A 21,511-nucleotide genomic window follows, 5' to 3' on the forward strand; every position below is an offset into this window, starting at 1 on the left:
GAAAGAAATGGTAGTAAAGAAGAAGAAAGGAGAGACGAGAGAGAGCGGAGAGGCAGAGAAAGAAATGGTAGTAAAGAAGAAGAAAGGAGAGACGAGAGAGAGCGGAGAGGCAGAGAAAGAAATGGTAGTAAAGAAGAAGAAAGGAGAGACGAGAGAGAGCGGAGAGGCAGAGAAAGAAATGGTAGTAAAGAAGAAGAAAGGAGAGACGAGAGAGAGCGGAGAGGCAGAGAAAGAAATGGTAGTAAAGAAGAAGAAAGGAGCTGAGGCCACAGTAGCAGTACAGGAGGAGGAACAGAATAACACCAAAAAGAAGAAACCCAAGTTCTCCAGCAGCGCTGCAGACACCACCATGGAGACGGAAGGAAAGGAGGGCAAGATGAAGAAAGAGAAGAGAAAGGCCTCTGCACTAACAGAGAAGGAGGATGTGATGGTGGTGGACAAGCGGAAGCCCAAACATATGAAAAGGGTGGATACGAAAGGAGTAGTGGAACAGGCGGAGGACGGAGAGAGCAAGGGAAGGAAAAAGGTGAAGAAGAGCTCCTCTGAGGTAGAGACAGAAATGGAGGACAGCACCCCTCACAAGAAAGGGAAGAAGATTATGACGAAGGGGAAAAAGAAGATAAAGGTGGAGAGCTGCACCCCTGAAGACCAGGAGGTGAGTTAAAGGGGTTAAGGGTCAGAGGTGAAGAGGTTATCAAATCATGGGTCTCCTTCAGCAGGGTACAACATTGTGGAACGTTCAGATAGACATATATGATGTAGAACAAACATGTCTCTCTGACATGTAGAATGAGGAATCATGTCGGCTCTATTCCTGACATTTCTGTCTGAAACGGTCCACAATGTTTGCCTATGGAAGGTGGCCCTGATTCTAGAGCCATTTGAAAGGGGGGTCCTTGTTGAAAGTATTGTAAAAAGCATGCGCTGACACACACCCAAAATGCTGGAGGTGCCGACTAACAGAATAGTTAACTGTTAAATTAATATATGCTCCCAACAATTGAATGGGTAAAACAGTGTTGACTTTCTTACTTAATTGTTTCTACTTAAAGGTATTAAAACGCTGACAGTATCAGTATGAAGGTCTGTAGTTGTCTGATATGTTGTTTTGCTCCAACCCCCAGAGGGACCAGACGGACGTGGTTTTCCTGTCAGAGACCAGGGGAAACGCCTTCGAGATCAATATTGATCAGGTAGATCGCTAACGACCAATTAGATCTATTTGGATCCTGTGAATCCCACTTGCCAGTCCACCAATCCAAGTCTCCATTCCATCCCTCTGTCACTGTGAGAAAGAGAAATATAATTTCTTCCTGGTCTGAATTAAACATTGTATATCGATTTTCAAATCAAATGTATTTATATAGCCCTTCTTACATCAGCTGATATCTCAAAGTGCTGTACAGAAACCCAGCCTAAAACCCCAAACAGCAAGCAATGCAGGTGTAGAAGCACGGTGGCTAGGAAAAATTCCCTAGAAAGGCCAAAACCTAGGAAGAAACCTAGAGAGGAACCAGGCTATGAGGGGTGGCCAGTCCTCTTCTGGCTGTGCCGGGTGGAGATTATAACAGAACATGGCCAAGATGTTCAAATGTTCATAAATGACCTGCAATGGTCAAATAATAATAATCACAGTAGTTGTCGAGGGTGCAACAAGTCAGCACCTCAAGAGTAAATGTCAGTTGACTTTTCATATCCGATCATTGAGAATATCTCTACTGCTCCTGCTGTCTCTAGAGAGTTGAAAACAGCAGGTCCGGTGAACAGGTCAGGGTTCCATAGCCGCAGGAAGAACAGTTGAAACTGGAGCAGCAGCACGGCCAGGTGGACTGGGGACAGCAAGGAGTCATCATGCCAGGTAGTCCTGAGGCATGGTCCTAGGGCTCAGGTCCTCCGAGAGAGAGAAAGAGAATTAGAGAGAGCATTCTTAAATTCACACAGGACACCGGATAAGACAGGGGAAATACTCCAGATATAACAGACTGACCCTAGCCCCCCGACACATAAACTACTGCAGCATAAATACTGGAGGCTGAGACAGGAGGTGTCAGGAGACACTGTGGCCCCATCCGATGAAACCCCCGGACAGGGCCAAACAGGCAGGATATAACCCCACCCACTTTGCCAAAGCACAGCCCCCACACCACTAGAGGGATATCTTCAAACACCAACTTACCATCCTGAGACAAGGCCGTGTATAGCCCACAAAGATCTCCGCCACGGCACAACCCAAGGGGGGCGCCAACCCAGACAGGAAGACCACGTCAGTGACTCAACCCACTCAAGTGACGCACCCCTCCTAGGGACGGCATGGAAGAACACCAGTAAGCCAGTGACTCAGTCCCTGTAATAGGGTTAGAGGCAGAGAATCCCAGTGGAGAGAGGGGAACCGGCCAGGCAGAGACAGCAAGGGTGGTTCGTTGCTCCAGAGACTTTCCGTTCACCTTCACACTCCTGGGCCAGTCTACACTCAATCATAGGACCCACTGAAGAGATGAGTCTTAAGTAAAGACTTAAAGGTTGAGACCGAGTCTGCGTCTCTCACATTGGTAGGCAGACCATTCCATAAAAATGGAGCTCTATAGGAGAAAGCCCTACCTCCAGCCGTTTGCTTAGAAATTCTAGGGACAATTAGGAGGCCTGCGTCTTGTGACCGTAGCGTACGTGTAGGTATGTACGGCAGGACCAAATCGGAAAGATAGGTAGGAGCAAGCCCATGTAATGCTTTGTAGGTTAGCAGTAAAACCTTGAAATCAGCCCTTGTCTTAACAGGAAGCCAGTGTAGGGAGGCTAGCACTGGAGTAATATGATCACATTTTTTGGTTCTAGTCAGGATTCTAGCAGCCGTATTTAGCACTAACTGAAGTTTATTTAGTGCTTTATCCGGGTAGCCGCAAAGTAGAGCATTGCAGTAGTCCAACCTAGAAGTAAAAAAAGCATGGATACATTTTTCTGCATCATTTTTGGACAGAAAGTTTCTGATTTTTGCAATGTTACGTAGATGGAAAAAAGCTGTCCTTGAAACAGTCTTGATATGTTCTTCAAAAGAGAGATCAGGGTCCACAGTAACGCCGAGGTCCTTAACAGTTTTATTTGAGACGACTGTACAACCATCAAGATTAATTGTCAGATTTAACAGAAGATCTCTTTGTTTCTTGGGACCTAGAACAAGCATCTCTGTTTTGTCCGAGTTTAAAAGTAGTAAGTTTGCAGCCATCCACTTCCTTATGTCTGAAACATAAGGGGCTTCACCATGTTTCATTGAAATGTACAGCTGTGTGTCATCCGCATAGCAGTGAAATGTAACATTATGTTTTCGAATGACATCCCCAAGAGGTAAAATATATAGTGAAAACAATAGTGGTCCTAAAACGGAACCTTGAGGCACACCGAAATTTACAGTTGATTTGTCAGAGGACAAACCATTCACAGAGACAAACTGATATCTTTTCGACAGATAAGATCTAAACCAGGCCAGAACTTGTCCGTGTAAACCAATTTGGGTTTCCAATCTCTCCAAAAGAATGTGGTGATCGATGGTATCAAAAGCAGCACTAAGATCTAGGAGCACGAGGACAGATGCAGAGCCTCGGTCTGATGCCATTAAAAGGTCATTTACCACCTTCACAAGTGCAGTCTCAGTGCTATGATGGGGTCTAAAACCAGACTGAAGCGTTTCGTATACATTGTTTGTCTTTAGGAAGGCAGTGAGTTGCTGCGCAACAGCTTTTTCAAAAAGGTTTGAGAGGAATGGAAGATTCGATATAGGCCGATTTAGTTTTTTAAATATTTTCTGGGTCAAGATTTGGCTTTTTCAAGAGAGGCTTTATTACTGCCACTTTTAGTGAGCTTGGTACACATCCGGTGGATAGAGAGCTGTTTATTATGTTCAACATAGGAGGGCCAAGCACAGGAAGCAGCTCTTTCAGTAGTTTAGTTGGAATAGGGTCCAGTATGCAGCTTGAAGGTTTAGAGGCCATGATTATTTTCATCATTGTGTCAAGAGATATAGTACTAAAACACTTTAGTGTCTCCCTTGATCCTAGGTCCTGGCAGAGTTGTGCAGACTCAGGACTACGGAGCTTTGGAGGAATACGCAGATTTCTAATGATCATGATCTTTTCCTCAAAGAAGTTCATGAATTTATTACTGCTGAAGTGAGAGCCATCCTCTCTTGGGGAATGCTGCATTTTAGTTAGCTTTGCGACAGTATCAAAAATAAATTTGGATTTTTCTTATTTTCCTCAATTAAGTTGGAAAAATAGGATGATCGAGCAGCAGTGAGGGCTCTTCGATACTGCACGGTACTGTCTTTCCGAGCTAGTCGGAAGACTTCCAGTTTGGTGTGGCGCCATTTCCATTCCAATTTTCTGGAAGCTTGCTTCAGAGCTTGTGTATTTTCTTTATACCAGGGAGCTGGTTTCTTATGACAAATGTTTTTAGATTTTAGGGGTGCAAATGCATCTAGGGTATTGCGCAAGGTTAAATTGAGTTCCTCAGTTAGGTGGTTAACTGATTTTTGTCCTCTGACGTCCTTGGGTAGGCAGAGGGAGTCTGGAAGGGCATCAAGGAATCTTTGGGTTGACTGAGAATTTATAGCACGACTTTTGATGCTCCTTGGTTGGGGTCTGAGCAGATTATTTGTTGCAAACGTAATAAAATGGTGGTCCGATAGTCCAGGATTATGAGGAAAAACATTAAGATCCACAACATTTATTCCACGGGACAAAACTAGGTCCAGAGTATGACTGTGGCAGTGAGTTTTTTGTAACTATTTACGAAGGCATTATATTATACAAATGCTTATTAGTGAATGCTGTTGTCATTGATTAACACAATGCTGCAGTCAAACATGTTGGACACACACCAACCAATATAAATGCTCTATACTGATTAAGTAATACCCTGGTCTGTCAGAGATACTCCCAAGTGATTGCAAAGCCTGCAGTGATTCTGCTGTTTTGCCAATAATCAGATCTTTTGCCAATAACTGTTCAAATGGGCAGTCATTGAAGCACACGTGGATTTGAGTATTTTTACTTTTTAGACTAGGAGTACAGTAAATAGAATCACCAACCACATGTTATAGACTATAACATGGACTATAGAGTATATGTTGTGTACTTTATAACATGGCATATAGAGTATATGCTGTGTACTATATAACATGGCCTATAGAGTATATATTGTGTACTTTATAACATGGCCTATAGAGTATATGTTTTGTACTTTATAACATGGCCTATAGAGTATATGTTGTGTACTTTATAACATGGCCTATAGAGTATATGTTGTGTACTTTATAACATGGCCTATAGAGTATATGTTGTGTACTTTATAACATGGCCTATAGAGTATATGTTGTGTACTACACTGCTCAAATAAATAAAGGGAACACTAAAATAACACATCCTAGATCTGAATGAATGAAATAATCTTATTAAATACTTTTTTCTTTACATAGTTGAATGTGCTGACAACAAAATCACACAAAAATAATCAATGGAAATCCAATTTATCAACCCATGGAGGTCTGGATTTGGAGTCACACTCCAAATTAAAGTGGAAAACCACACTACAGGCTGATCCAACTTTGATGTAATGTCCTTAAAACAAGTAAAAATGAGGCTCAGTAGTGTGTGTGGCCTCCACGTGCCTGTATGACCTCCCTACAACGCCTGGGCATGCTCCTGATGAGGTGGCGGATGGTCTCCTGAGGGATCTCCTCCCAGACCTGGACTAAAGCATCCGCCAACTCCTGGACAGTCTGTGGTGCAACGTGGCGTTGGTGGATGGAGCGAGACATGATATCCCAGATGTGCTCAATTGGATTCAGGTCTGGGGAACGGGCGGGCCAGTCCATAGCATCAATGCCTTCCTCTTGCAGGAACTGCTGACACACTCCAGCCACATGAGGTCTAGCATTGTCTTGCATTAGGGGGAACCCAGGGCCAACTGCACCAGCATATGATCTCACAAGGGGTCTGAGGATCTCATCTCGGTACCTAATGGCAGTCAGGCTACCTCTGGCGAGCACATGGAGGGCTGTGCGGCCCCCCCAAAGAAATGCCACCCCACACCATGACTGACCCACCGCCAAACCGGTCATGCTGGAGGATGTTGCAGGCAGCAGAACGTTCTCCACAGTGTCTCCAGACTCTGTCACGTCTGTCACGTGCTCAGTGTGAACCTGATTTCATCTGTGAAGAGCACAGGGCGCCAGTGGCGAATTTGCCAATCTTGGTGTTCTCTGGCAAATGCCAGACGTCCTGCACGGTGTTGGGCTGTAAGCACAACCCCCACCTGTGGACGTCGGGCCCTCATACCACCCTCATGGAGTCTGTTTCTGACCGTTTGAGCAGACACATGCACATTTGTGGCCTGCTGGAGGTCATTTTGCAGGGCTCTGGCAGTGCTCCTCCTGCTCCTCCTTGCACAAAGGCGGAGGTTGCGGTCCTGCTGCTGGGTTGTTGCCCTCCTACGGCCTCCTCCACGTCTCCTGATGTACTGGCCTGTCTCCTGGTAGCGTCTCCATGCTCTGGACACTACGCTGACAGACACAGCAAACCTTCTTGCCACAGCTCGCATTGATGTGCCATCCTGGATGAGCTGCACTACCTGAGCCACTTGTGTGGGTTGTAGACTCCGTCTCATGCTACCACTAGAGTGAAAGCACCGCCAGCATTCAAAAGTGACCAAAACATCAGCCAGGAAGCATAGGAACTGAGAAGTGGTCTGTGGTCACCACCTGCAGAACCACTCCTTTATTGGGGGTGTCTTGCTAATTGCCTATAATTTCCACCTGTTGTCTATTCCATTTGCACAACAGCATGTGACATTTATTGTCAATCAGTGTTGCTTCCTAAGTGGACAGTTTGATTTCACAGAAGTGTGATTGACTTGGAGTTACATTGTGTTGTTTAAGTGTTCCCTTTATTTTTTTGAGCAGTGTATATAACAGAGTATATGTTGTGTACTATATAACATGGCCTATAGAGTATATGTTGTGTACTATATAACATGGCCTATAGAGTATATGTTGTGTACTTTATAACATGGCCTATAGAGTATATGTTGTGTACTTTATAACATGGCCTATAGAGTATATGTTGTGTACTTTATAACATGGCCTATAGAGTATATGTTGTGTACTTTATAACATGGCCTATAGAGTATATGTTGTGTACTATATAACATGGCCTTTATATAAAACGATGGTCCTATTATATTCCATAGGGGAGACGCCTGGCCTTGCAGAATGAGATCGACCAGAAGTCTAATCCAGTCCAACTCAAACCGGTACCATCGGTCAGTACTCTTATGATGTCAGGACACCAAGGTGTATCCCAAATTTGGGGTCACATACCAACTCTTCTCTGTTACAAATCATTATGTGGAATATAAATATGACATTGTTGTTCTTCCCTTCCAGGGTTTGGGCCAGTGGGGCACTGCCCAGTTTGACAGTTCCGACCAACACAATAAGTTCCTGCGGTTGATGGGCGGCTTCAAGAAGGGCGGGCAGCCAATGGCAGCGAGCGGTGCGACGGGAGGGCGGGCCAACATGGCGCTGACTAAAGACGGACAGCAGAGCTTGCAGCAAGGCCTACTGGGCGAGTTTGAGCGCGCTCAGTCGCGCCGCATGGACTTCACGGGAAAGGGGGCGGGACTTGGGTTCTCAGCGCCGTCCAATAAGAAGTTCTCGATTGACATCAACACAACCCGATCTGTGCGCTTCGATGACTGAGTCGGGACGGACCCTTGAGTGTGTGTCTAGCAGCCAAAACAGATTTGGATGAGCGTGTGTACCTTTTCTCTTGCAGGGTCTTGGGATTGTCTGTCTGTCTGCGAATGTGGTGTGTATTAATGTATATACGGTACCAGTCAAAAGTTTGGACACACCTACTCATTACAGCGTTTTTCTTTATTTTGGACTATTTTCTACATTGTAGAATAATAGTGAAGACATCAAATAACACATGGAATCAGGCTGTAACCAAAAAAGTGTTAAACAAATCAAAATATATTTTATATTTGAGATTCTTCAAAGTAGCCACCCTTTGCCTTGATGACAGCTTTGCACACTCTTGGCAAATATATTTTGATTTGTTGAACACTTTTTTTGGTTACTACATGGTTCCATATGTGTTATTTTATCGTTTTGATGTCTTCACTATTATTCTACAATGTAGAAAAAGCTAAAGAAAAATCCTGAAATGAGTCTCCCAACTTTTGACTGGTAACAAAAATATAAATGCAATAATTTCAATGAGTTACAGTTATAAAGAAATCAGAAATACATTCATTAGGCCCTAATCTATAGATTTCACATGGATGGGCCTACCCACTGGGGAGCCAGGTCCAGCCAATCAAAAAGGGCATTTCCCCACAAAAAGGCTTTATTACAGACAGAAATACTCAGTTTTATCTGCTGTCTGGGTGGAGGGTCTCAGACGATCCCGCAGGTGAAGAAGACTGAACTTCGAGGTCCTGGGCTGGCTTGGTTACACGAGGTCTGTGGTTGTGAGGTTGGTTGGATGTACTGCCAAATTCTCGAAAATGACATTGGAGGCAACTTATGGTAAAAAATGAACATTCAAATCTTTGGCAACAGCTCTGGTGGACATTCCTGTAGTCAGCATGCCAATTGCACACGCCCTCAAAACTTGAGGTATCTGTGGCAAAACTGCACATTTGAGTGGCATTTTGTCCCCAGCACAAGGTGCACCTGTGTAATTGATATGACACACCTGTCAGGTGGATGGATTATCTAGGAAAAGGAGAAATGCTCACTAACATGGATGTAAGCGAGTGTGTACACAATGAGAAAAATAACATTTGTGTGTGTATGGAACATTTCTTGGATCTTTTATTTCGGCTCATGAAACATGGGACCAACACATATATATTTCTGTTCAGTGTATATGAGTACTGTGTGACATAAGGCTGCACCTATCCACCTGTGGTATCAATGAGAGCAGAGCTGTGTGTGTTTCTGCCTTCTGACTGGTCCAGTATGATGTGATGCTTCCTGGCTGTATGATATGAGGTTGTTGGCATCCTGAATGGCACCCTACATAGTGCACTACTTTTGACCAGCAGCGTATGGGCCCTGTAGTGCACTATATAGGTAATAGTCTATTACGGTCAACTAATGCCTTAACTGAACATGATAAAAACTGGCAGTTGATGAGCTGTCAATTAAACAGCATAGAATTGTTTACACACAGTCAACAAATGGACATCTATGAATGATGGTGAGTTGGGGCTCTATTATATAAAGGATTTCATTAAATCTTTAAAATGAACCTGGTAAATAACTAACATTGGAACAGGTTGAGTAGTTCATACATGATGCACTTTGGTATTCACTTTATTTGACTCTTAAAAACACATGTGCCTCTGCTGACAAGTACAGGAAGAAATGAGACAAAGAAACAAGAAGTATTGTTTTGAAACGACAGAAGAAACAACTCTTGGAGAAACCAACAAGACATCTCCATTTCTCTGACTTGGTGCAGAAAGGACCACGTGGTCGTATGGGTCTTAAACGGTGCCACCACAAAATGACAGTTTCAATTCCAGCGCTTTACTTTACTTCAACATCCCAAGTGTTAGCCGTCTAAGGCCCAATCCCAAATCACTCACTAGCGTGTAGGGTTTAAGGGTCGATTTGGAATTGTGCCTGTCACCCCAGGTGTGTGCACTCATTCACTACCCCTCATGGATTTAAAAGGAAAGGACTGGTGGAAGACATATGCTAGTAAATCCATGGGGGAATACATGAGAGCACACTTCAGGGAGAAGGTAACCCCGGACCAGAAGGTTACCCCGGACCAGAAGGTAACCCCGGACCAGAAGGTTACCCCGGACCAGAAGGTTACCCCGGACCAGAAGGTAACCCCGGACCAGAAGGTTACCCCGGACCAGAAGGTTACCCCGGACCAGAAGGTAACCCCGGACCAGAAGGTAACCCCGGACCAGAAGGTTACCCCGGACCAGAAGGTTACCCCGGACCAGAAGGTTACCCCGGACCAGAAGGTTACCCCGGACCAGAAGGTTACCCCGGACCAGAAGGTTACCCCGGACCAGTGCTATTTATTCCTGCTTCTAAAGGGCTACATGGGGTGCAGGCTTTTGTTCCAGCCAATCACTAACGAGACTGATTCAGCCAATCAAGGCCCCAGTGATCAGTTGAATCAGGTGTCCTAGTGCTGGGTTGGAACAAAATCCTGCACCTCTACTGTAGCCTTGTAGAACCAGGAGGGAAAAAAATTCTGCCTTGTTGTAGGTTGAAGAGGGAGGAATCCACTGTTGAGGTATCCCCCCTGAACATGATACCTGAACATAAGGCTCTGTGTGTGTGTTGAGGTATCCCCCTGAACATAAGGCTCTGTGTGTGTGTGTCAAATCAATGACCCATGTCCAAGCATCTGTACATGACCTCAATATACACAATATTTTGGTCCTTTGTACTCACAATGCATTGTTTACAATCCAAGTGTGAGTGATTGTGTTTGTCTCTCTCAGAGATAGGGAAGCTGTGTGTTCCTTGAGGAAGGGAAAGGGGTCCCTGCCGGGGGGGCTGGAGAGGTGAGGGGTGCACGCTGCCCGCTGGTCCCTGCTCAGGCCTGCAGGTACTCAGGTTGCACCCTGGCCACCTTGCGGAACTCTTTGGCGTGCGTCCGCGGGCACTGCATCTCACACCAGCTGACAGGTACCATCTGGGCTCCTGAGAGGAGAAACAGAAATATACTACTGACAGACACCACCTGGGCTCCTGAGAGGAGAAACAGAAATATACTACTGACAGACACCACCTGGGCTCCTGAGAGGAGGGAAACAGAAATATACTACTGACAGACACCACCTGGGCTCCTGAGAGGAGGGAAACAGAAATATACTACTGACAGACACCACCTGGGCTCCTGAGAGGAGGGAAACAGAAATATACTACTGACAGACACCACCTGGGCTCCTGAGAGGAGGGAAACAGAAATATACTACTGACAGACACCACCTGGGCTCCTGAGAGGAGGGAAACAGAAATATACTACTGACAGACACCACCTGGGCTCCTGAGAGGAGGGAAACAGAAATATACTACTGACAGACACCACCTGGGCTCCTGAGAGGAGAAACAGAAATATACTACTGACAGACACCACCTGGGCTCCTGAGAGGAGAAACAGAAATATACTACTGACAGACACCACCTGGGCTCCTGAGAGGAGAAACAGAAATATACTACTAACAGACACCACCTGGGCTCCTGAGAGGAGGGAAACAGAAATATACTACTGACAGACACCACCTGGGCTCCTGAGAGGGAAACAGAAATATACTACTTGACAAAAGTGTCAGTTGGTTTCAATTAACCAAGGGTTGTGTTAAGGAGGGTAACCTAGGGTTAAGGACAGTCCTGGGCTAAGAACAGCAGTGTTGTTGTCATGTGACCAGTCTCACCTGCTTCACTGTGGGCTACCACCACCCCCAGCTCGTTCTCTGCTGTGGTCAACAGGTAGTTGGACTGGACGTCTCCCAGGGAGATCTGGGGGTCAGGAGGTTAAAGAACAACACTTGGAAAGGCACAGAATCAGTCATCTTGATCACATAATGAGTAGTTATTTGGGATGCAAGGTGATTCGTAGATCAGTGGTTTTGTGCGTTCTGTTTGGCTGATCTCTAACATTGCTTAAATGTCAAATTGTGAATATGGTGAAAGCTACACTGCACTAAGGGAATAGAACCAGCCCAATATCAGTCACTGGCTGACTGTCCCTGTGTTACTACCTAGTTAATGAATTAGAAAGACTGTCAAATGGAAGGATACGACTTTAGCCAGGACGATGTCTCCAGGACGGAAGCTTTTATACGTCTCCACCTGCAACAGAGGTCAAAGGTTATTCAAGAATGAGCTAAGACGATATGACGCCATGACAAACAGCAACAGACGGTATGACGCCATGACAAACAGCAACAGACGGTATGACGCCATGACAAACAGCAACAGACGGTATGACGCCATGACAAACAGCAACAGACGGTATGACGCCATGACAAACAGCAACAGACGGTGTGACGCCATGACAAACAGCAACAGACGGTGTGACGCCATGACAAACAGCAACAGACGGTATGACGCCATGACAAACAGCAACAGACGGTATGACGCCATGACAAACAGCAACAGACGGTATGACGCCATGACAAACAGCAACAGACGGTATGACGCCATGACAAACAGCAACAGACGGTATGACGCCATGACAAACAGCAACAGACGGTATGACAAACAGCAACAGACGGTATGACAAACAGCAACAGACGGTATGACACCATGACAAACAGTAACAGACGGTATGACGTCATGACAAACAGCAACAGACGGTATGACAAACAGTAACAGACGGTGTGACACCATGACAAACAGCAACAGACGGTATGACAAACAGCAACCGACGGTATGACGCCATGACAAACAGCAACAGACGGTATGACAAACAGCAACAGACGGTATGACAAACAGCAACAGACGGTATGACGCCATGACAAACAGCAACAGACGGTATGACGCCATGACAAACAGCAACAGACGGTATGACGCCATGACAAACAGCAACAGACGGTATGACGCCATGACAAACAGCAACAGACGGTATGACGTCATGACAAACAGCAACAGACGGTATGACGCCATGACAAACAGCAACAGACGGTATGACAAACAGCAACAGACGGTATGACGCCATGACAAACAGCAACAGACGGTATGACGTCATGACAAACAGCAACAGACGGTATGACGCCATGACAAACAGCAACAGACGGTATGACGCCATGACAAACAGCAACAGACGGTATGACACCATGACAAACAGCAACAGACGCTATAACGCCATGACAAACAGCAACAGACGGTATGACGCCATGACAAACAGCAACAGACGGTATGACGCCATGACAAACAGCAACAGACGGTATGACGCCATGACAAACAGCAACAGACGGTATGACGCCATGACAAACAGCAACAGACGGTATGACGCCATGACAAACAGCAACAGACGGTGTGACGCCATGACAAACAGCAACCGACGGTATGACAAACAGCAACAGACGGTGTGACGCCATGACAAACAGCAACAGACGGTATGACAAACAGCAACAGACGGTATGACAAACAGCAACAGACGGTATGACAAACAGCAACAGACGGTATGACACCATGACAAACAGTAACAGACGGTATGACGTCATGACAAACAGCAACAGACGGTATGACAAACAGTAACAGACGGTGTGACACCATGACAAACAGCAACAGACGGTATGACAAACAGCAACAGACGGTATGACGCCATGACAAACAGCAACAGACGGTATGACAAACAGCAACAGACGGTATGACAAACAGCAACAGACGGTATGACGCCATGACAAACAGCAACAGACGGTATGACGCCATGACAAACAGCAACAGACGGTATGACGCCATGACAAACAGCAACAGACGGTATGACGTCATGACAAACAGCAACAGACGGTATGACGTCATGACAAACAGCAACAGACGGTATGACGTCATGACAAACAGCAACAGACGGTATGACGCCATGACAAACAGTAACAGACGGTATGACAAACAGCAACAGACGGTATGACGCCATGACAAACAGCAACAGACGGTATGACGTCATGACAAACAGCAACAGACGGTGTGACGCCATGACAAACAGCAACAGACGGTATGACGTCATGACAAACAGCAACAGACGGTATGACGCCATGACAAACAGCAACAGACGGTATGACGCCATGACAAACAGCAACAGACGGTATGACAAACAGCAACAGACGGTATGACAAACAGCAACAGACGGTATGACAAACAGCAACAGACGGTATGACAAACAGCAACAGACGGTATGACACCATGACAAACAGTAACAGACGGTATGACGTCATGACAAACAGCAACAGACGGTATGACAAACAGCAACAGACGGTATGACGCCATGACAAACAGCAACCGACGGTATGACAAACAGCAACAGACGGTGTGACGCCATGACAAACAGCAACAGACGGTATGACAAACAGCAACAGACGGTATGACAAACAGCAACAGACGGTATGACAAACAGCAACAGACGGTATGACAAACAGCAACAGACGGTGTGACGCCATGACAAACAGCAACAGACGGTATGACAAACAGTAAAGACGGTGTGACGCCATGACAAACAGCAACAGACGGTGTGACGCCATGACAAACAGCAAGACGCCATGACAAACAGCAAGACGCCATGACAAACAGCAACAGACGGTATGACGCCATGACAAACAGCAAGACGCCATGACAAACAGCAACAGACGGTATGACAAACAGCAACCGACAGTATGACGCCATGACAAACAGCAACAGACGGTATGACGCCATGACAAACAGCAACCGACGGTATGACGCCATGACAAACAGCAACAGACGGTGTGACGCCATGACAAACAGCAACAGACGGTGTGACGCCATGACAAACAGCAACAGACGGTGTGACGCCATGACAAACAGCAACAGACGGTATGACAAACAGCAGACGGTATGACAAACAGCAACAGACGGTATGACAAACAGCAACAGACGGTGTGACGCCATGACAAACAGCAACAGACGGTGTGACGCCATGACAAACAGCAACAGACGGTATGACGCCATGACAAACAGCAACAGACGGTATGACGCCATGACAAACAGCAACAGACGGTATGACGCCATGACAAACAGCAACAGACGGTATGACAAACAGCAACAGACGGTATGACAAACAGCAACAGACGGTATGACAAACAGCAACAGACGGTATGACAAACAGCAACAGACGCCATGACAAACAGCAACAGACGCCATGACAAACAGCAACAGACGGTATGACAAACAGCAACAGACGGTATGACGCCATGACAAACAGCAACAGACGGTATGACGCCATGACAAACAGCAACAGACGGTATGACGCCATGACAAAAAGCAACAGACGGTATGACGCCATGACAAACAGCAACAGACGGTATGACGCCATGACAAACAGCAACAGACGGTATGACGCCATGACAAACAGCAACAGACGGTATGACGCCATGACAAACAGCAACAGACGGTATGACGCCATGACAAACAGCAACAGACGGTATGACGCCATGACAAACAGCAACAGACGGTATGACGCCATGACAAACAGCAACAGACGGTATGACGCCATGACAAACAGCAACCGACGGTATGACGGTATGACAAACAGCAACAGACGGTATGACGCCATGACAAACAGCAACAGACGGTATGACGCCATGACAAACAGCAACAGACGGTGTGACGCCATGACAAACAGCAACAGACGGTGTGACGCCATGACAAACAGCAACAGACGGTATGACAAACAGCAACAGACGGCATGACGCCATGACAAACAGTGACAGACGGTGTGACGCCATGACAAACAGCAACAGACGGTATGACGCCATGACAAACAGCAACAGACGGTATGACGCCATGACAAACAGCAACAGACGGTATGACACCATGACAAACAGCAACCGACGGTATGACGCCATGACAAACAGCAAGACGGTATGACAAACAGCAACAGACGGTATGACGCCATGACAAACAGCAACAGACGGTATGACAAACAGTAACAGACGGTATGATATTTCATGATCAACAGTAACAGACGGTATGATATTTCATGATCAACAGTAACAGACGGTATGACGTCATGATAAACAGTAACAGACGGTATGATATTTCATGATCAACAGTAACAGACGGTATGATATTTCATGATCAACAGTAACAGACGGTATGACGTCATGACAAACAGTAACAGACGGTATGACACCATGACAAACAGCAACAGACGGTATGACACCATGACAAACAGCAACAGACGGTATGATATTTCATGATCAACAGTAACAGACGGTATGATATTTCATGATCAACAGTAACAGACGGTATGATATTTCATGATCAACAGTAACAGACGGTATGATATTTCATGATAAACAGTAACAGACGGTATGACGTCATGATCAACAGTAACAGACGGTATGACGTTTCATGATCAACAGTAACAGACGGTATGATATTTCATGACAAACAGTAACAGACGGTATGATATTTCATGATCAACAGTAACAGACGGTATGATATTTCATGATAAACAGTAACAGACGGTATGATATTTCATGATCAACAGTAACAGACGGTATGATATTTCATGACAAACAGTAACAGACGGTATGACGCCATGACAAACAGTAACAGACGGTATGACGCCATGACAAACAGCAACAGACGGTATGACGTCATGATAAACAGTAACAGACGGTATGATATTTCATGATAAACAGTAACAGACGGTATGACGTCATGATAAACAGCAACAGACGGTATGACACCATGACAAACAGCAACAGACGGTATGACGTCATGACAAACAGTAACCGACGGTATGACGTCATGACAAACAGCAACAGACGGTGTGATATTTAATGACAAACAGTAACAGACGGTATGACGTCATGACAAACAGTAACAGACGGTATGACGCCATGACAAACAGTAACAGACGGTATGACGCCATGACAAACAGTAACAGACGGTATGACGCCATGACAAACAGTAACAGACGGTATGACGCCATGACAAACAGTAACAGACGGTATGACGCCATGACAAACAGTAACAGACGGTATGACGCCATGACAAACAGTAACAGACGGTATGACGCCATGACAAACAGTAACAGACGGTATGACGCCATGACAAACAGTAACAGACGGTATGATATTTCATGATAAACAGTAACAGACGGTATGACGTCATGACAAACAGTAACAGACGGTATGACGTCATGACAAACAGCAACAGACGGTATGACGCCATGACAAACAGCAACAGACGGTATGACGCCATGACAAACAGTAACAGATGGGTCTATATGATACCAAACATGATATTTTCACAATAGATTGATTCAAAAACATACCCTGTCTTTTTCTGTTGCTCGTACATCTTCTTTCCTGTGTATATTAGTGAAGTAAACAGTAGATTCGTTTTTTACAGTCTTGACGGTTATGGCACCCTATTCCCTATATAGTCCCAAATGGCATCCTGTTCCCTATATAGTCCCAAATGGCATCCTGTTCCCCCTTATGTCCCAAATGGCACCCTGTTCCCTATATAGTCCCAAATGGCACCCTGTTCCCTATATAGTCCCAAATGGCACCCTGTTCCCTATATAGTCCCAAATGGCATCCTGTTCCCCATATAGTCCCAAATGGCATCCTGTTCCCCATATAGTCCCAAATGGCATCCTGTTCCCCATATAGTCCCAAATGGCATCCTGTTCCCCATATAGTCCCAAATGTCATCCTGTTCCCCATATAGTCACAAATGTCATCCTGTTCCCCATATAGTCCCAAATGTCATCCTGTTCCCCATATAGTCCCAAATGGCATCCTGTTCCCCATATAGTCCCAAATGGCATCCTGTTCCCCATATAGTCCCAAATGGCATCCTGTTCCCCATATAGTCCCAAATGGCATCCTGTTCCCCATATAGTCCCAAATGGCATCCTGTTCCCCATATAGTCCCAAATGGCATCCTGTTCCCCATATAGTCCCAAATGGCATCCTGTTCCCCATATAGTCCCAAATGGCATCCTGTTCCCTATATAGTCCCAAATGGCATCCTGTTCCCTATATAGTCCCAAATGGCATCCTGTTCCCTATATAGTCCCAAATGGCATCCTGTTCCCCATATAGTCCCAAATGGCATCCTGTTCCCCATATAGTCCCAAATGGCATCCTGTTCCCCATATAGTCCCAAATGGCATCCTGTGTAGTGTACTACTTGTGACCAGAGCCCATAGGTTGCCATTTGGACCCCAGACAAAAGTAGTGCACTGAATAGGGACCAGAGTGGCATTTGGGACACTCCATGAGAATAACAGTAATAAGACAATCCCTGTTACCTGATGGTTCCTCTAAAACGGTCCTTCAGTGGTGTGGAACCAACGTAGAGGATGTGGACCTTGGCAAACCTGGGGTTGATACTGGTCACCTGGACAGGAAGGGAGACCAATCAGGGCTGTTATCAGTGAGGTTAAACACACACACCTATTGTTGAGAGCTTGGATCAGTGACAAGAGCACCTCATCTATCAAGCCTCAAAATGATTCTGTCCGGTTTAATCCAGGTGATATGCACAGCTTTTTAGCACTACGTAGGTCTACAATAACTACCAGGGTGTAGAAAAAGTTGACACGCACGTCAAGAGCTCTCCAAACCTCACCTTACAGGTGACTATGGCTCCTACATCTGGTAGTAGCTGAGCCTCGGTTTCTCTCACCACCGAGATGACTGGTAGCTGCGCACACACACACACGACTGAAGTGTCAATGTAAAGACAAGGAAGGACTAAGGTGTGAACATGTTACATTTTGTTCCCACAACACCGCATAATTCCTCAGGGGTTCCAAGTGAACAAACCTGGAGTGGTTTCTCTACTTCCAGGAATGTTACACAATAAATAACCATTGACATGAGTCCCACACCCAAACCCAGCCCCAACTGCTTTCCCCCATGCCAATAAACCAGCCACTCCCCTCTTATCCCCTCCTTTCACCTCCTCTCATCGTCCCTCCCCGTCACACTTCTGATCACACCTCATAAATCACATTTACATCAAATCAAATGTTATTTGTCACATATACATGGTTAGCAGATGTTAATGCAAGTGTAGTGAAATGCTTGTGCTTCTAGTTCCGACCGTGCAGTAATATCTAACAAGTAATCTAACCTAACAATTCCACAAGAACTACCTTATACACACAAGTGTAAAGGAATGAGTAAGAATATGTACATATAAATATATGAATGAGCGATGGCCGAACGGCATAGGCAAGATGCAGTAGATGGTATAGAGTACAGTATATACATATGAGATGAGTAACGTAGGGTATGAAAACATATAAAGTGGCCTTGTTTAAAGGTCATTTGGGTCATTTCGAAGCAGACACTCTTCTCCAGTGCAATTTCCAGTTGTTTTTCTTCAACTAAGGTAGGTGTTCCCGTGCAGCTCAGGTGGTAGAGCATGGTGCTTGCAACACCAGGGTTGTAGGTTTGATCCCCACGAGGGACCAGTATGAAAATTTATGCACTCACTACTGTAAGTCTCTCTGGATAAGAGTATCTGCTAAATGAGTACAATGTAAAAACAAATGTAAAAAATGTAAGACAGCCACATATCACAGTCACAGGAAGTAAAACCCTCAAAACCCTAAAATCCCCGCATCTATAATCTGTGCTAGTCAGAAAAGACAAGGGATGTTAGTGCTTAAAAGACCAGCGCAACAGGGGTGTGTTCATTAGTGGCAGACTGTAGCAAAATGTTTGGCTCTTTAGTGTTTACTCTAGGAAACAAACAGAACTGAACTACCTGAATTTGTCCAATAGAAACTTGTTTTTGTTGCAAATGGTTAAAGTTGATATTTCTGCGACTAATGAATACACCCTAGTACTCCCGTCCGGTCTCACCTCCTCTCCTTCGTTCTTCCTGAGTACGTAGCCTGCTAGCGAGGAGTAGATGTAGCCGTGTCGTAGGTACACCCCAGTACCGGGCATACAGTCATCTGTGCTGCATAGCCTATCACCTGCACACACACATGCAGAGAGAAACATTTTTACTTTTTGCAGATATCCAGAGAGACTTACAGTAGGTGCTTTCAACTAAGGTAGGAAAGACAACCACTGTCATTACAAGTAAACACACACAGGGAGATTGACAGACACACACACACACACACAGGCATAGAGAGAGAGAAAGACATGCATAGAGACACACACATACACACACCCATAGAGAGAGACACACGCACAGAGAGAGAGAGAGAGAGACACGCAGAGAGAGAGAGAGAGACATACACATGCATAGAGAGAGACCCACACACATATGCATAGAGAGAGACCCACACACATATGCATAGAGAGAGAGACACACAGAAAGAGACACACATATGCAAAGAGAGAGAGAGACACACGCAGAGCGAGAGAGAGAGAGAGAGAGAGAGAGACATACCAATGCATAGAGAGAGAGACACACATAGAAAGAGACCCACACACAGAAAGAGAGACCCACACACACATATGCATAGAGAGAGAGACACACACACGCATAGAGAGAGACACACATAGAAAGAGACCCACACATATGCATAGAGAGAGAGAGAGAGAGACAGGGAGAGAGAGATGGGTAGAGAGAGAGACAGGTAGAGAGAGACATGGTTAGTGTAAACAGAGTCCAGCTGATCTGTCACATTTCCAATAGTAGAATATAATCAGTCTGACAAAAACAATCAGAATCGCTAAATCACTCAAGAGTGTCTCGTCCCAAGTTCCTGTCAAACAGATGTGTATATTAAACGACAATCAAAATAAAATCACTGCCCTTATAGTTTACATTTCGTTGACATTTAGTCCAAGTCCCCGGGGTTAATTCGACATTTGCACGTAGAGTCGATCACAACAAGAGATGGAACGCTTGGAATTAGTGGGCTCCCCGTTCGCTCCTCCCCGAGGCGGTGGGCAGGGCGCTTAAAAAATGTGATGGGCTTGAAAAGTACCTAAAAGTCAACATCGCTAACTAGACCTCACAAGCTCGTAATTTAGCAAACGATGTCATGCGTTGTACCAAGTGACTTTGCATTGCGTTTGTATTTCAGATACACTAGATTAGGTCACGTTAGTTCACTAGTTAGCTAGAAAACAGTGAAATAGACTATGTGAGCTAGTTAGCTACCTAGCTAGGCTAGAACGTAAACGAGCATGGTGGTGGTACAGCACACATTTTCCCATGCTATAAATAGCAATATAACCTTCAAAAACATATTGCCTAACGTATTTGTCTCATGGTCTCAAATGTGAAAAGAATGCCGTTATCAACTCAGTTTAAACGTTTGTAATCTCAGACTCACCTGGAACACACAGCTTCATGGGCGACATGTTTTCAAGAAGAGAAGAACGCAAGCCGATTGGATGTGACCTGAGCTCTAGTCTTTGACGGAAAGATTGGTCCGCCATCTTAGTTGTGGCTTTCCGGATGAAATCCGTGTCCTGGTTCTGAGTGCATCAAGTCTAAAGCGACCTTCTCTCCGTTCCTTCACCTACACTCATTAGAACTCTCATTTATGATGAGTGCAGACGGGGAATAAAGAACAAGAGATGTATCCAGTATCATCAATGGAAATGTATTTGTTTTAGAGCAAATTAGAAAATAGTGCAGCCGCACAGCTGCAGGGCTCACATTTGTTGTAATTGCTCCAGAGCTTGACTTGGGCAGGAGCTGAGTACCGGCACCTACATTTTTCTACTGCCTGAGCTCCTGAACCTCTTATAGAATATTAGCACAAAAGTCTCTGCTAGGTAAAGCCCTGCCTTATCTCAGCTC

The 21,511-nt window shown here is 45.3% G+C and overlaps 2 protein-coding genes across 6 annotated transcripts; one reads left to right on the plus strand and one right to left on the minus strand.

The window, feature by feature from the left end:
* The first annotated feature begins 3 nt into the window (after window positions 1-3).
* Window positions 4-8,854, plus strand: LOC106564309 (lysine-rich nucleolar protein 1). 2 transcript variants are annotated; one of them, XM_014130347.2, is made up of 4 exons: window positions 4-655; window positions 1,125-1,193; window positions 7,237-7,308; window positions 7,433-8,854. In XM_014130347.2, the coding sequence occupies exons 1-4, from the start codon at window positions 8-10 to the stop codon at window positions 7,745-7,747; spliced, it is 1,104 nt and encodes a 367-aa protein (XP_013985822.2). In that variant the 5' UTR covers window positions 4-7; the 3' UTR covers window positions 7,748-8,854. The 2 variants fall into 2 exon arrangements, with proteins under 2 accessions (XP_013985822.2, XP_013985823.2); XM_014130348.2 differs by having other exon boundaries at window positions 7,237-7,299.
* Window positions 8,855-9,357: 503 nt separating this feature from the next.
* Window positions 9,358-21,272, minus strand: LOC123723776 (exosome complex component CSL4). Of its 4 annotated transcripts, none has more exons than XM_045690835.1 (8): window positions 21,039-21,271; window positions 19,603-19,718; window positions 18,359-18,433; window positions 18,039-18,127; window positions 17,052-17,085; window positions 11,834-11,884; window positions 11,467-11,551; window positions 9,358-10,732 (listed from the first exon to the last, which is right to left on the minus strand). In XM_045690835.1, the coding sequence occupies exons 1-8, from the start codon at window positions 21,142-21,144 to the stop codon at window positions 10,626-10,628; spliced, it is 663 nt and encodes a 220-aa protein (XP_045546791.1). In that variant the 5' UTR covers window positions 21,145-21,271; the 3' UTR covers window positions 9,358-10,625. The 4 variants fall into 4 exon arrangements, with proteins under 4 accessions (XP_045546791.1, XP_045546792.1, XP_045546790.1 ...); XM_045690833.1 differs by lacking the exon at window positions 9,358-10,732 and adding an exon at window positions 10,796-11,322 and having other exon boundaries at window positions 21,039-21,272; XM_045690836.1 differs by lacking the exon at window positions 18,359-18,433 and having other exon boundaries at window positions 21,039-21,272.
* Window positions 21,273-21,511: the final 239 nt, after the last annotated feature.

This window comes from Salmo salar, chromosome ssa12 (genome assembly GCF_905237065.1).
Source record: "Salmo salar chromosome ssa12, Ssal_v3.1, whole genome shotgun sequence".
Lineage (NCBI taxonomy): Eukaryota > Metazoa > Chordata > Actinopteri > Salmoniformes > Salmonidae > Salmo > Salmo salar.